We start from the raw sequence: 17,238 nt of genomic DNA on the forward strand, positions 1-17,238 counted from the left end.
GCTACCTCTTGTTCTCTTGGTAAGGGCCTTAAAAGTTTCTTGTTAAAATCCATCTGCACAAAACAAAATATATATATATATATATATATATATATATATATATATATATATATATATATATATATATATATATATATATATATATATAATGTTGGACTACCATGTAGAAATGGAGTTAAATTAAGTAATTTCTAAATAATTCTTCCTGTTTGGAACATAAACTCACTTATAATACTGTTTTTGAAGAGCACACATCTCTACTCGAAGGATCTGCTCCACTTTAGCTGGAAGAGACTTCTCAACATCTTTCTTTACTCTACGCAGTAGAAAGGGTTCTAAAACTTTATGAAGACTCTGATAACCATTATCTCTTCCTTTACCATGTACTTCTTCAAAGTCTTCCCAATACTCAAATCTGAAAAGAGAAATTGAAAAATTACAATCATGCTCACAACACTCTGTCCTCTAGACCTGCAAAAACGTAAAGTATGCTTGCCTGATAATTTTCTTTTCTTCAGATGGAAAGAGTCCACAGCTGCATTCATTACTTTTGGGAAATTCCGAACCTGGCCACCAAGAGGAGGCAAAGACACCCCAGCCAAAGGCTTAAATACTCCTCCCACTTCCCTCATCCCCCAGTCATTTTGCAGAGGAACAAGGAACAGTAGAAGAAATATCAGGGTGAAAAGGTGCCAGACATACGCCCCACAAAAAAAATACAGGTGGGGGAGCTGTGGACTCTTTCCATCTGAAGAAAACAAAATTATCAGGTAAGCATAATTTAAGTTTTTCTTCATAAAGGAAGAGTCCACAGCTGCATTTATTACTTTTGGGAAAACAATACCCAAGCTATAGAGGACACTGAATGCAAAAACAGGAGGGTACAAGAGGCGGCCCCATTCTGAGGGCACCAGGCCTGAAAACCCCTACCCAACAAAATCCTGCTTCATCCAAAGCCGAGAACAACTTTGAGAAAAAGGAAAAGGCCCAAGGACACTGACCCGCAGATAGTCCACAGCCTTGCTAGAGACCACAGGAACTAGACTCGACTGAGTCAACAGCCTTCCAAGCTGCCCAGCAGTCGGTCTCCAAATAACACACCCCTTACTAAAGAAAGGGAACAAACTACCGTTTTCTTCCACAAAGAAGAAAAGGCACGGAGAAAACCTGATTGTACTTGTAAAGCGCGGCTAATCCCCCTTAAGGGACTCAAGGCGCTGCTCATTTTATCAACCTCAAAAGGAGGAAAGGCTGAGTAGACCTCAACAGGGATCGAACTTGCAACCCTCAGTTTGCTACAGTGCAGAGTAACCACAGTGCATTAGTATGTTAAGCTAACTGTACAGCTAGCATAAGGAATTCCAGGAAAAAAAACCTAAAAAAGGGCACAAACAGAGGGCAAAAAACCTGAGAAACCGGGTCAGGCTAACAGAGACCCAACCAGTCTCATAGAAACAAGAGGAGGCAACACCCCGACCCCAGAAACAAAAACCACAAGATGAGGCCGGGAATCTGAAACAAAGAGGATCTTCCCCTAAAACTGTGCAACCGCACTATAAAAAGCAACTGAAGACAAAGGTCCCCCAAGTCACAAAAAGGTAGTTCAGAATACCGAAATATTCAGAAATGAAACCTTGTGCAGCAAGCTCAGCTAGGTCTGACGAACACCTGAAGCAAAAAACATAATTTATGTAAGAACTTACCTGATAAATTCATTTCTTTCATATTAGCAAGAGTCCATGAGCTAATGACGTATGGGATATACATTCCTACCAGGAGGGGCAAAGTTTCCCAAACCTCAAAATGCCTATAAATACACCCCTCACCACAACAACAAATCAGTTTAACGAATAGCCAAGAAGTGGGGTGATAAGAAAAAAGTGCGAAAGCATAAAAAATAAGGAATTGGAATAATTGTGCTTTATACAAAAAAATCATAACCACCACAAAAAGGGTGGGCCTCATGGACTCTTGCTAATATGAAAGAAATTAATTTATCAGGTAAGTTCTTACATAAATTATGTTTTCTTTCATGTAATTAGCAAGAGTCCATGAGCTAGTGACGTATGGGATAATGAATACCCAAGATGTGGATCTTCCACGCAAGAGTCACTAGAGAGGGAGGGATAAAATAAAGACAGCCAATTCCGCTGAAAATAATCCACACCCAAAACAAAGTTTAAATCTTATAATGAAAAAAACTGAAATGATAAGCAGAAGAATCAAACTGAAGCAGCTGCCTGAAGTACTTTTCTACCAAAAACGGCTTCAGAAGAATAAAACACATCAAAACGGTAGAATTTAGTAAAAGTATGCAAAGAAGACCAAGTTGCTGCTTTGCAAATCTGATCAACCGAAGCTTCATTCTTAAATGCCCAGGAAGTAGAGACTGACCTAGTTGAATGAGCTGTAATTCTTTGAGGCGGAGTTCTACCCGACTCAACATAAGCATGATGAATCAAAGACTTTAACCAAGATGCCAAGGAAATGGCAGAAGCCTTCTGACCTTTCCTAGAACCAGAAAAGATTACAAATAGACTAGAAGTCTTTCGGAAATCTTTAGTAGCTTCAACATAATATTTCAAAGCTCTAACTACATCCAAAGAATGCAACGATCTTTCCTTAGAATTCTTAGGATTAGGACACAATGAAGGAACCACAATTTCTCTACTAATGTTGTTAGAATTCACAACCTTAGGTAAAAATTTAAAAGAAGTTCGCAACACCGCCTTATCCTGATGAAAAATCAGAAAAGGAGACTCACAAGAAAGAGCAGATAATTCAGAAACTCTTCTAGCAGAAGAGATGGCCAAAAGAAACAAAACTTTCCAAGAAAGTAATTTAATGTCCAGCGAATGCATAGGTTCAAACGGAGGAGCTTGAAGAGCCCCCAGAACCAAATTCAAACTCCAAGGAGGAGAAATTGACTTAATAACAGGTTTTATACAAACCAAAGCCTGTACAAAACATTGAATAAATATGAAGATTTATCAGTATCAACCTCTGAAACAGAATCCTCTGAACCAGAGGAATCATTATCAGAATCAGAATGATGATGTTCATTTAAAAATTCATCTGAAAAGAGAAGTTTTAAAAGACCTTTTACGTTTACTAGAAGGAGGAATAACAGACATAGCCTTCTTAATAGATTTAGAAACAAAATCTCTTATGTTAACAGGAACACCCTGAGTATTAGATGTTGATGGAACAGCAACAGGTAATGGAACATTACTAAAGGAAATATTATCTGCATTAACAAGTTTGTCATGACATTCATTACAAACAACAGCCGGAGGAACAGATACCACAAGTTTACAGCAAATACACTTAACTTTGGTAGATCCAGCATCAGGCAGCGATTTTCCAGAAGTATCTTCTGATTCAGGGTCAATCTGAGACATCTTGCAATATGCAATAGAAAAAACAATATATAAAGCAAAATTGATCAAATTCCTTAAATGACAGTTTCAGGAATGGGAAAAAATGCCAGTGAACAAGCTTCTAGCAACCAGAAGCAAATAAACAATGAGACTTAAATAATGTGGAGACAATAATGACGCCCATATTTTTTAGCGCCAAAAAAGACGCCCACATTATTTGGCGCCTAAATGCTTTTAGCGCCAAAAATGACGCCACATCCGGTAACGCCGACACTTTTGGCGCAAAAACGTCAAAAAAATTATCTGGATGAATCGGAATATGCAGATATGCATCTTGTAAATCTATTGTGGACATATAATGCCCTTGCTGAACAAAAGGCAGAATAGTCCTTATAGTTACCATTTTGAATGTTGGTATCCTTACATAACGATTCAATATTTTTAAATCCAGAACTGGTCTGATGGAAGTCTCCTTCTTTGGTACAATGAAGAGATTTGAGTAAAACCCCAGCCCATGTTCCAGAACTGGAACTGGCATAATTACTCCAGCTAACTCTAGATCTGAAACACATTTCAGAAATGCTTGAGCCTTCACTGGATTTACTGGGACACGGGAAAGAAAAAATCTTCTTGCAGGAGGCCTTATCTTGAAGCCTATTCTGTACCCTTGTGAAACAATGTTCTGAATCCAAAGATTGTGAATCGAATTGATCCAAATTTCTTTGAAAAATCGTAATCTGCCCCCTACCAGCTGGGCTGGAATGAGGGCCGCACCTTCATGTTGACTTGGGAGCTGGCTTTGGCTTTCTAAAAGGCTTGGATTTATTCCAGACTGGAGATGGTTTCCAAACTGATACCGCCCCTGTAGGGGAAGGATCAGGCTTTTGTTCCTTATTGTGACGAAAGGAACGAAAACGATTAGTAGACCTAAATTTACCTTTCGATTTTTTATCCTGTGGTAAAAAAGTTCCTTTCCCCCCAGTAACAGTTGAAATAATAGAATCCAACTGTGAACCTAATAATTTATTACCCTGGAAAGAAATGGAAAGTAAAGTTGATTTAGAAGCCATATCAGCATTCCAAGTTTTAAGCCATAAAGCTCTTCTAGCTAAAATAGCTAAAGACATATACCTGACATCAACCCTAATGATATCAAAGATGGCATCACAAATAAAATTATTAGCATGTTGAAGAAGATTAACAATGCTATGGGAATTATGATCTGTTACTTGTTGCGCTAAAGCTTCCAACCAGAAAGTTGAAGCTGCAGCAACATCCGCTAAAGATATAGCAGGTCTAAGAAGATTACCTGAACATAAGTAAGCTTTTCTTAGAAAGGATTCAATTTTCCTATCTAAAGGATCCTTAAAGGAAGTACTATCTGCCGTAGGAATAGTAGTACGTTTAGCAAGAGTAGAGATAGCCCCATCAACCTTAGGGATTTTGTCCCAAAACTCTAATCTGTCAGATGGCACAGGATATAATTGCTTAAACAGTTTTGAAGGAGTAAATGAATTACCCAAATTATTCCATTCCCTGGAAATTACTTCAGAAATAGCATCAGGGACGGGAAAAACCTCCGGAATAACTACAGGAGATTTGAAAACCATATTCAAACGTTTAGATTTAGTATCAGGAGGACCAGATTCCTCTATTTCTAATGCAATTAAAACTTCTTTAAGCAAAGAACGAATAAATTCCATTTTAAATAAATATGAAGATTTATCAGTATCAACCTCTGAAACAGAATCCTCTGAACCAGAAGAATCATTATCAGAATCAGAATGATGATGTTCATTTAAAAATTCATCTGAAAAATTAGAAGTTTTAAAAGACCTTTTACGTTTACTAGAAGGAGGAATAACAGACATAGCCTTCTTAATAGATTTAGAAACAAAATCTCTTATGTTAACAGGAACACCCTGAATATTAGATGTTGATGGAACAGCAACAGGTAATGGAACATTACTAAAGGAAATATTATCTGCATTAAGAAGTTTGTCATGACATTCATTACAAACAACAGCCGGAGGAACAGATACCACAAGTTTACAACAAATACACTTAACTTTGGTAGATCCAGCATCAGGCAGCAATTTTCCAGAAGTATCTTCTGATTCAGGGTCAATCTGAGACATCTTGCAATATGTAATAGAAAAAACAACATATAAAGCAAAATTGATCAAATTCCTTAAAAGACAGTTTCAGGAATGGGAAAAAAATGCCAATGAACAAGCTTCTAGCAACCAGAAGCAATAAACAATGAGACTTAAATAATGTGGAGACAATAATGACGCCCATATTTTTTAGCGCCAAAAAAGACACATCCGGTAACGCCGACATCTTTGGCGCAAAAACGTCAAAAAAATGACGCAACTTCCGGCGACAAGTATGACGCCGGAAATAACAAAATTTTTGCGCCAAAAAAGTCAGCGCCAAGAATGACGCAATAAAATGAAGCATTTTCAGCCCCCACGAGCCTAACAGCCCACAGGGAAAAAAGTCAAATTTTAAGGTAAGAAAAAATTGATTATTCAAATGCATTATCCCAAATAATGAAACTGACTGTCTGAAATAAGGAATGTTGAACATCCTGAATCAAGGCAAATAAATGTTTAAACACATATATTTAGCACTTTATATAAAAGTGCCCAACCATAGCTTAGAGTGTCACAAAAATAAGACTTACTTACCCCAGGACACTCATCTACATGTAGTAGAAAGCCAAACCAGTACTGAAACGAGAATCAGTAGAGGTAATGGTATATATAAGAGTATATCGTCGATCTGAAAAGGGAGGTAAGAGATGAATCTCTACGACCGATAACAGAGAACCTATGAAATAGACCCCGTAGAAGGAGATCATTGAATTCAAATAGGCAATACTCTCTTCACATCCCTCTGACATTCACTGCACACTGAGAGGAAAACCAGGCTCCAGCCTACTGCGAAGCGCATATCAATGAAGAATCTAGCACAAACTTACTTCACCACCTCCATGGGAGGCAAAGTTTGTAAAACTGATTTGTGGGTGTGGTGAGGGGTGTATTTATAGGCATTTTGAGGTTTGGGAAACTTTGCCCCTCCTGGTAGGAATGTATATCCCATACGTCACTAGCTCATGGACTCTTGCTAATTACATGAAAGAAAAGGAGATTCACAAGAAAGAACAGATAATTCAAAAACTGTTCTAGCTGAAGAGATGTCTAAAAAGAACAATACTTTCCATGAAAGTAATTAATGTCCACATAAAGCATATGCTCAAACAGAAGAGTCTGTAAAGACTTCAGAACCAAAATAAGACTCCGAGGAGAAATTGGCTTAATGACAGGCTTGATACGAACCAAAGCCTGAACAAAACAATAAATATCAGAAAGATTTAGCAATTCTTACTGTGAAACAGCACAGAAAAAGCAGAGATTTGTCCTTTCAAGGAACATGCAGACAAAACCTTATGAAGAAATTATAAAATCCTAGGAATTCTAAAAGAATGCCAAGAGAATTCATAAGAAGAGCATCATGAGATGTAAATCTTCCAAACTCGATAATAAAACCTACTAGACACAGATTTACGAGCCTGCAACATAGTATTAACCACTGAGTCAGAGGAACTTCTATGACTAAGTACTAAACATTTTCATACCATCAAATTAATAATTTGAATTCCTGATGAAAAAAATGAATGTTAAGATATAAGGTCTGGCCTTAAAGGAAGTAACCAAGATTGGCAACTGGACATCCGAACAAGAACCATATACCAAAACCTGTGTGGCCATGCTGGAGCCACCAGCCACACCAAATATTGCTCTCTGAAGATTTAGAAAATCACTCTAAAAAGAAGAGCCAGAGATGAAAAAATATAGGCAGATTGATAATTCCAAGGAAGTGTTAATGCATACACTACTTCCGCCTGAGGATCCCCGGACCTGAATAGGACCCTGGGAAGTTCCTTGTTTAGATGAGATGCCATCAGATCTATTTCTGGAAACTCTCACATCTGAAAAATTGAAAAACATATCTGGGTAAAGAGACCATTCTCCCGGATGTAAAGCTTGATTAACAGAGATAAACCGCTTCCCAATTGTCTACACCTGGGAAAAAGACCACAGAATTAGATAGGAGCTGGATTTAGCCCAAGCAAATATCCGAGATACTTCTGTCACAGCCTAAAGACTGATAGTCCCACCCTGATGATTAACATAGGCCACAGTTGTGACATTGTCTGTCTGAAAAAACAATAAACGTCTCTTCTTCAAAAAGAAACCAAACTGAAGAACTCTGAGAATGCACAGAGTTCCAAAATATCAAATGGTAATCTCGCCTCCTGAGATTTCCAAACCCCTTGTGCTGACAGAGATCCTCAGACAGCCTCCCAACCTAAAAGACTCGCATCTGTAGAGATCATGGTCCAGGTTGAAAGAACCGAAGAGACCTGTAGAACTAAATGATGGTGATCTTAACCACTGAATCAAAGATAGTTAAACATTAGGATTCAAAGATATAAAAAGTGATATCCTAGAATCCCTGCACCATTATTCAGCATAAAAAACTGGAAAGTTTTCCTATGAAATGAGCAAAGGGAATCGAATCCAATGCTGCAGCCATGAAACCTTAAACTTCCATGCATATATAGCAACTTGAAGGAAAACAGAATTTATGTTTACCTGATAAATTACTTTCTCCAACGGTGTGTCCGGTCCACGGCGTCATCCTTACTTGTGGGATATTCTCTTCCCCAACAGGAAATGGCAAAGAGCCCAGCAAAGCTGGTCACATGATCCCTCCTAGGCTCCGCCTACCCCAGTCATTCGACCGACGTTAAGGAGGAATATTTGCATAGGAGAAACCATATGTTACCGTGGTGACTGTAGTTAAAGAAAATAAATTATCAGACCTGATTAAAAAAACCAGGGCGGGCCGTGGACCGGACACACCGTTGGAGAAAGTAATTTATCAGGTAAACATAAATTCTGTTTTCTCCAACATAGGTGTGTCCGGTCCACGGCGTCATCCTTACTTGTGGGAACCAATACCAAAGCTTTAGGACACGGATGAAGGGAGGGAGCAAATCAGGTCACCTAAATGGAAGGCACCACGGCTTGCAAAACCTTTCTCCCAAAAATAGCCTCAGAAGAAGCAAAAGTATCAAATTTGTAAAATTTAGAAAAAGTGTGCAGTGAAGACCAAGTCGCTGCCTTACATATCTGATCAACAGAAGCCTCGTTCTTGAAGGCCCATGTGGAAGCCACAGCCCTAGTGGAGTGAGCTGTGATTCTTTCAGGAGGCTGCCGTCCGGCAGTCTCATAAGCCAATCGGATAATGCTTTTAATCCAGAAGGAGAGAGAGGTAGAAGTTGCTTTTTGACCTCTCCCTTTACCAGAATAAACAACAAACAAAGACAAAGTTTGTCTGAAATCCTTAGTAGCTGCTAAGTAAAATTTGAGAGCACGAACTACATCCAAGTTGTGCAACAAACGTTCCTTCTTTGAAACTGGATTAGGACACAAAGAAGGCACAACTATCTCCTGGTTAATGTTTTTGTTAGAAACAACTTTTGGAAGAAAACCAGGTTTAGTACGCAAAACCACCTTATCTGCATGGAACACCAGATAAGGAGAAGAACACTGCAGAGCAGATAATTCTGAAACTCTTCTAGCAGAAGAAATTGCAACCAAAAACAAAACTTTCCAAGATAATAACTTAATATCAACGGAATGTAAGGGTTCAAACGGAACCCCCTGAAGAACTGAAAGAACTAGGTTGAGACTCCAAGGAGGAGTCAAAATTTTGTAAACAGGCTTGATTCTAACCAGAGCCTGAACAAAGGCTAGAACATCTGGCACAGCTGCCAGCTTTTTGTGAAGTAACACAGACAAGGCAGAAATCTGTCCCATCAAGGAACTTGCAGATAATCCTTTTTCCGATCCTTCTCGAAGGAAGGATAGACTCTTAGGAATCTTAACCTTGTCCCAAGGGAATCCTGCAGATTCACACCAACAGATATACCAAATTATGTGGTAATTTTTCTGGTTACAGGCTTTCAGGCCTGAACAAGAGTATTAATAACAGAATCTGAGAATCAAGCGTTCAATCTCCAAGCAGTCAGCTGGAGTGGGTCGAACGGACCTAGAACAAGAAGGTCTCTCAAAGGTAGCTTCCATGGTGGAGCCGATGACATATTCACCAGATCTGCATACCAAGTCCTGCGTGGCCACGCAGGAGCTATCAAAATCACCGACGCCCTCTCCTGATTGATCCTGGCTACCAGCCTGGGGATGAGAGGAAACGGCAGGAACACATAAGCTAGTTTGAAGGTCCAAGGTGCTACTAGTGCATCCACTAGAGCCGCCTTGGGATCCCTGGATCTGTACCCGTAGTAAGGAACTCTGAAGTTCTGACGAGAGGCCATCAGATCCATGTCTGGAATGCCCCACGGTTGAGTGACTTGGGCAAAGATTTCCGGATGGAGTTCCCACTCCCCCGGATGCAATGTCTGACGACTCAGAAAATCCGCTTCCCAATTTTCCACTCCTGGGATGTGGATAGCAGACAGGTGGCAGGAGTGAGACTCCGCCCATAGAATGATTTTGGTCACTTCTTCCATCGCTAGGGAACTCCTTGTTCCCCCCTGATGGTTGATGTATGAACTTGGCCCTCGCTAGCTGAGGCCAAGCTTTGAGAGCATTGAATATCGCTCTCAGTTCCAGAATATTTATCGGTAGAAGAGATTCTACCCGAGACCAAAGACCCTGAGCTTTCAGGGATCCCCAGACCGCGCCCCAGCCCATCAGACTGGCGTCGGTCGTGACAATGACCCACTCTGGTCTGCGGAAGGTCATCCCTTGTGACAGGTTGTCCAGGGACAGCCACCAACGGAATGAGTCTCTGGTCCTCTGATTTACTTGTATCTTCGGAGACAAGTCTGAATAGTCCCCATTCCACTGACTGAGCATGAACAGTTGTAATGGTCTTAGATGAATGCGCACAAAAGGAACTATGTCCATTGCCGCTACCATCAAACCTATCACTTCCATGCACTGCGCTATGGAAGGAAGAGGAACGGAATGAAGTATCCGACAAGAGTCTAGAAGTTTTGTTTTTCTGGCTTCTGTCAGAAAAATCCTCATTTCTAAGGAGTCTATTATAGTTCCCAAGAAGGGAACCCTCGTTGACGGAGATAGAGAACTCTTTTCCACGTTCCCTTTCCATCCGTGAGATCTGAGAAAGGCCAGGACAATGTCCGTGTGAGCCTTTACTTGAGGAAGGGACGACGCTCGAATCAGAATGTCGTCCAAGTAAGGTACTACAGCAATGCCCCTTGGTCTTAGCACCGCCAGAAGGGACCCTAGTACCTATGAGAAAATCCTAGGAGCAGTGGCTAATCCGAAAGAAAATGCCACGAACTGGAAATGCTTGTCCAGGAATGCAAACCTTAGGAACCGATGATGTTCCTTGTGGATAGGAATATGTAGATACGCATCCTTGAAATCCACCTTGGTCATGAATTGACCTTCCTGGATGGAAGGAAGAAGTGTTCGAATGGTTTCCATCTTGAACGATGGAACCTTGAGAAACTTGTTCAAGATCTTGAGATCTAAGATTGGTCTGAACGTTCCCTCTTTTTTGGGAACTATGAACAGATTGGAGTAGAACCCCATCCCTTGTTCTCCTAATGGAACAGGATGAATCACTCCCATTTTTAGCAGGTCTTCTACCCAATGTAAGAATGCCTGTCTTCTTATGTGGTCTGAAGACAACTGAGACCTGTGGAACCTCCCCCTTGGAGGAAGCCCCTTGAACTCCAGAGAATAACCTTGGGAGACTATTTCTAGCGCCCAAGGATCCAGAACATCTCTTTCCCAAGCCTGAGCGAAGAGAGAGAGTCTGCCCCCCACCAGATCCGGTCCCGGATCGGGGGCCCGCATTTCATGCTGTCTTGGTAGCAGTGGCAGGTTTCCTGGCCTGCTTTCCTTTGCTCCAGCCTTGCATAGGTCTCCAGGCTGGATTGGCTTGAGAAGTATTACCTTCCTGCTTAGAGGACGTAGCCCTTGGGGCTGATCCGTTTCTGCGAAAGGGACGAAACTTAGGTTTATTTTTGGTCTTGAAAAGACCTATCCTGAGGAAGGGCGTGGCCCTTGCCCCCAGTGATATCAGAGATAATCTCTTTCAAGTCAGGGCCAAAGAGTGTTTTCCCCTTGAAAGGAATGTCAAGCAATTTGTTCTTGGAAGACGCATCCGCTGCCCAAGATTTTAACCAAAGCGCTCTGCGCCACAATAGCAAACCCAGAATTTTTTCGCCGCTAACCTAGCCAATTGCAAGGTGGCGTCTAGGGTGAAAGAATTAGCCAATTTAAGAGCACGAATTCTGTCCATAATCTCCTCATAAGAAGAAGAATTACTAATAATCGCCTTTCCTAGCTCATCAAACTAGAAACACGCGGCTGCAGTGACAGGGACAATGCATGCAATTGGTTGTAGAAGGGAACCTTGCTGAACAAACATCTTTAGCAGACCTTCTAATTTTTTATCCATAGGATCTTGGAAAGCACAACTATCTTCTATGGGTATAGTGGCGCGCTTGTGTAGAGTAGAAACCGCCCCCTCGACCTTGGGGACTGTCTGCCATCAGTCCTTTCTGGGGTCGACTATAGGAAAACAATTTTATAAATATGGGGGGAGGTACTAAAGGTATACCGGGCCTGTCCCATTCTTTACTAACAATGTACGCCACCCGCTTGGATATAGGAAAAGCTTCGGGGGGCCCCGGGGCCTCTAAGAACTTTTCCATTTTACATAGTGGTTCTGGAATGACCAGATAATCACAATCATCCAAATTGGATAACACCTCCTTAAGCAGAGCGCGGAGATGTTCCAACTTAAATTTAAAAGTAATCACATCAGGTTCAGCTTGTTGAGAAATGTTTCCTGAATCTGAAATTTCTCCCTCAGACAAAACCTCCCTGGCCCCCTCAGACTGGTGTAGGGGCCCTTCGGAAACCATATCATCAGCGCTCTCATGCTCTACAGAATTTTCTAAAACAGAGCAGTCGCGCTTTCGCTGATAAGTGGGCATATTGGCTAAAATGTTTTTGATAGAATTATCCATTACAGCCGTTAAATGTTGCATAGTAAGGAGTATTGGCGCACTAGATGTACTAGGGGCCTCCTGTATGGGCAAGACTGGTGTAGACGAAGGAGGGGATGATGCAGTACCATGCTTACTCCCCTCACTTGAGGAATCATCTTGGGCATCATTTTTACTAAAAAATTTTATGACATAAAAAACATATAGTTAAATGAGAAGGAACCTTGGTTTCCCCACAGTCAGAACACAATCTATCTGGTAGTTCAGACATGTTAAACAGGCATAAACTTGATAACAAAGCACAAAAAACGTTTTAAAATAAAACCGTTACTGTCACTTTAAATTTTAAACTAAACACACTTTATTATTGCAATTGCGAAAAAGTATGAAGGAATTGTTCAAAATTCACCAAAATTTCACCACAGTGTCTTAAAGCCTTAAAAGTATTGCACACCAAATTTGGAAGCTTTAACCCTTAAAATAACGGAACCGGAGCCGTTTTTATATTTAACCCCTTTACAGTCCCTGGAATCTGCTTTGCTGAGACCCAACCAAGCCCAAAGGGGAATACGATACCAAATGATGCCTTCAGAAAGACTTTTCTATGTATCAGAGCTCCACACACATGCAGCTGCATGCCATGCTGTCCTCAAAAACAAGTGCGCCATACCGGCGCGAAAATGAGGCTCTGACTATGATTAGGGAAAGCCCCTAAAGAATAAGGTGTCTAAAACAGTGCCTGCCGATATAATCATATCAAAGTACCCAGAATAAATGATTCCTCAAGGCTAAATATGTGTTAATAATGAATCGATTTAGCCCAGAAAAAGTCTACAGTCTTAATAAGCCCTTGTGAAGCCCTTATTTACTATCTTAATAAACATGGCTTACCGGATCCCATAGGGAAAATGACAGCTTCCAGCATTACATCGTCTTGTTAGAATGTGTCATACCTCAAGCAGTAAGAGACTGCACACTGTTCCCCCAACTGAAGTTAATTGCTCTCAACAGTCCTGTGTGGAACAGCCATGGATTTTAGTTACGGTGCTAAAATCATTTTCCTCATACAAACAGAAATCTTCATCTCTTTTCTGTTTCTGAGTAAATAGTACATACCAGCACTATTTTAAAATAACAAACTCTTGATTGAATAATAAAAACTACAGTTAAACACTAAAAAACTCTAAGCCATCTCCGTGGAGATGTTGCCTGTACAACGGCAAAGAGAATGACTGGGGTAGGCGGAGCCTAGGAGGGATCATGTGACCAGCTTTGCTGGGCTCTTTGCCATTTCCTGTTGGGGAAGAGAATATCCCACAAGTAAGGATGACGCCGTGGACCGGACACACCTATGTTGGAGAAATAGAGACTGAAGGTTCCGACAAACGGAACCCAATAAACTTGTCACTTGTCTGTTAGAGACAAAAACATTGACACAATCTATCTGGAAACCTAAAAAAAGGTGACCCTTGTGTGAGGAATCAAGGAGCTTTTGATAAAAAGATCCTCTAACCATGTCTTGAAGAAACAACAAAGTTGAATCGTATGAGATTCCGCAGAACAAAAAGACTGAGCCAGTACCACAATACCGTCCAAATAATGAACACTGAGAACCTTGAAAAGATTCTTAGAGCTGTTGCTAGACCAGAAGGAAAAGCAACAAATTAGTAATGCTTGACAAAAAAAAAAGAGAATCTCAGAAAATAAAAATAATCTGAATGAAAACAGAAAATGAAGATATGCATCTATTGTATTTATTGTAAACAAATAATGCCATCACTGACCAAAAAGGCAGAATAGACCATATAAACACCATTCTAAAAGATGGTACACTTATATGACAGTTCAAAAAAGATTTTCTATCTTTGGAACAATGAATAGTCTTGAATAAAACCCCAAAACCCAGTTCCTAAAATGAAACTGGAATAAATACCCCAGAAAACTCCAGGTCTGAGCAGCGCTTGGGCCCCAACGGGTGACCAGCCGCACTTCACCAGTACCCAAAACATATAGGTCTGAAACACATTTCAGGAAAGTGTTACTCTTACTGGAATAGCTGGAATATGATAGAGAAAAAAGACTTCTCACAGATGGTTTTACTTGTAAACCTATTCTGTACCCAAAGTCTAAGAAGTTTGGACCGAATAGAACCAAACAAATTTCAAAAAAGTCTTAACCTGCCCCTTACCAAATGCAAACTTGGGGAGCTGACTTTGAACTTTTAAAAGGCTTAATTGAATGAAGAAAAAAACTTCCAATTATAAACATGTTACTTGGGGAAGAATTCAGGATTCCATTCCTTAGTAAGAACAGAGAACTAATATAAGCTTTAAGTTTTAGTCTTAGAACTCAATCTTGAAGCCCAGAGTAACAGTTAAAGGGACATTATACACTCATTTTTTCTTTGCATAAATGTTTTGTAGATAATCTATTTATATAGCCCATAAAGTTTTTTTTTAAATTAATGTATAGTTTTGCTTATTTTTAAATAACATTGCTCTGATTTTCAGATTCCTAACCAAGCCCCAAAGTTTTATGTGAATACGCTCGACTACCTACTCCAGCTTGCTCCTGTTTGTGTAAAGGGTCTTTTCATATGCAAAAGAAGGGGGAGGGGGGGAGTGTCTTATTTGCCACTTGCAGTGGGCTTTCCAGCTACCTTTTCAACAGAGGTAAACTGACAGCTTCTAAGTAAGTTTTTAAACGGTTTTATACTGAATTTTTATATCAGTATCTGTGCATATTATTCTTTATAGTAGTGTCTATTACATGCAGTTATATGAAAATGAGTGTATACTGTCCCTTTAAAGAATTGAATCCAATTATGATCAAATAATAGATTATCTTGGAAAAAAAGAAATATGGATTTTAGAAATCAAATTAGCATTCCAAGATTGAAATCACAAAGTTCTTCTAGCTAAAATAGCTAAAGACATAGATTAAACCTCATTTGCGAAAATATTTGATAAAATGACAACACAAATGAAATTATTAGCATGTTAATCAAGTTAAAGGACCAGTCAACACACTGGACTTGCACAATCAACAAATGCAAGATAACAAGACAATGCAATAGCACTTAGTCTGAACTTCAAATGAGTAGCAGATTTTGTCCTTTTAACAATGCTAAACAAATCATAATCCGATACTTGATCTTAAAGTATCCAACCAGAAAGATGAAGCAATTGCAACATCAGCCAAATAAATTACAGGTCTAAGAAAAAATACCTGAAAATAATTTTCCTTAAATAAGATACGACCATCTGAAGGAAAAAAAATAAATACCATTTGCTATAAGAATAATAGTATATTTAGCAGGAGTAGAGATAGCCCCATTAACTTGGGAATCTTTCCTCAAAACTGAAAACTAACTGCCGGCAAAGAATACAATTTAAAAACCTTAAAGAAGGACTAAAAGAAAATTCTCAGCCTATTCCATTCCCTAGTATCAGGAACTGGAAAAAAACCTCTGAAGAAACCACAGAAGATAAATAAGCAGAATTTAAATGTTAGCTAGTCTTTAAAATCAAAAGAACTAGTTACTTCAATATCCAAAATAATCAACACCTATTGAACAAAGAACAAATGTACTCTATTAAAAAATAAAAAAGTAGATTTGTTAGTGTCAATATCTGATGAAGAAAAATTCTGAATGAGAAAAAACACCATCAGAGAAGGATAATTCATTATGTTGTTGGTCATTTGAAACTTCATCAACTAAAAAAGAAGTTTGAAAAAGACCTAAAAATTTTATTAGAAGGCGGGATGTCAGACAAAGCCTTAAAAATAGAATCAGAAAAATATTCTTATAAATTTCTAAGTATATCTTGTACATAAGATATAAAAAGAATAGCAATATATAAAGCATAAATACTAATGGATTCTGCATGTAAAAGTTTATCATGATAACTTATTACAAACCATAGCTAAAGATAAACATTCATAACATTAAAATAAATGAACTTAGCTTTGGTAGGACTGATATCAGTCAACAGGAATCCCTCAGCATTTCTTGATCCAGGAACAGTGTATGAAATATCTTGCAATATGTAATAGAAAAAAACAACATATAAAGCAAAATTATCAAATTCCTTAAATGACAGTTTCAGGAATGGGAAAAAATGCAAAATAAACAAGCCTCTAGCAACCAGAAGCAACAAAAAAGTGAGACTTAAATAATGTGAGAAAAAGTGGAACAAGTATGACGCCCACATTTTTGGCGCCAAGTATGACGCCCACATTATTGGCGCCAAGTACAACTCCCACGTTTTTTGGCGCAAAAAAACGTCTAAACACACATGCATCAAAAAAATGACAGAACAAACTTCCGGCGTCAACTACAGCGCCGGAAATGACAAAATTTTGCGCCCAAAAAGTTTGCGCCAAAAATGACACAATAAATTGAATCATTTTCTGCCCCCGCGAGCCTAACAACCCGCAGGGAAAAAAAATCAATTGAAAATTTTTAAGGTAAGAAAAAAATATTTATTCATATGCATTATCCCAAATAATGAAACTGACAGTCTGAATGAAGGAATACTGATTATCCTGAATCATGGCAAATATAAGTTTAAACACATATATTTAGAACTTTACATATAAAGTGCCCAACTATAGCTTTGAGTGTCATAAATAGAAATAAGACTTACTTACCCCAAGACACTCATCTACATAAAGTAGATAGCCAAACCAGAACTGAAACGAGAATCAGTAGAGGTAATGGTATATAAGAGTATATCGTCGATCTGAAAAGGGTGGTAGGAGAAGAAATCT

General features: G+C 39.2%; 1 protein-coding gene across 4 annotated transcripts in view; it reads right to left on the bottom strand.

The window, feature by feature from the left end:
- The window catches only part of CHD2 (chromodomain helicase DNA binding protein 2), a 1,035,232-nt gene that overhangs the window by 500,086 nt on the left and 517,908 nt on the right, over window positions 1-17,238 (bottom strand). For all 4 annotated transcript variants that reach the window (XM_053717628.1, XM_053717629.1, XM_053717630.1 and 1 more), the window contains one exon: window positions 227-415. In XM_053717628.1, the coding sequence (XP_053573603.1) occupies window positions 227-415 (189 nt within the window). The remainder of the gene's footprint in view (window positions 1-226; window positions 416-17,238) is intronic.

The sequence above is a fragment of the Bombina bombina genome, chromosome 6, assembly GCF_027579735.1.
Source record: "Bombina bombina isolate aBomBom1 chromosome 6, aBomBom1.pri, whole genome shotgun sequence".
NCBI lineage: Eukaryota > Metazoa > Chordata > Amphibia > Anura > Bombinatoridae > Bombina > Bombina bombina.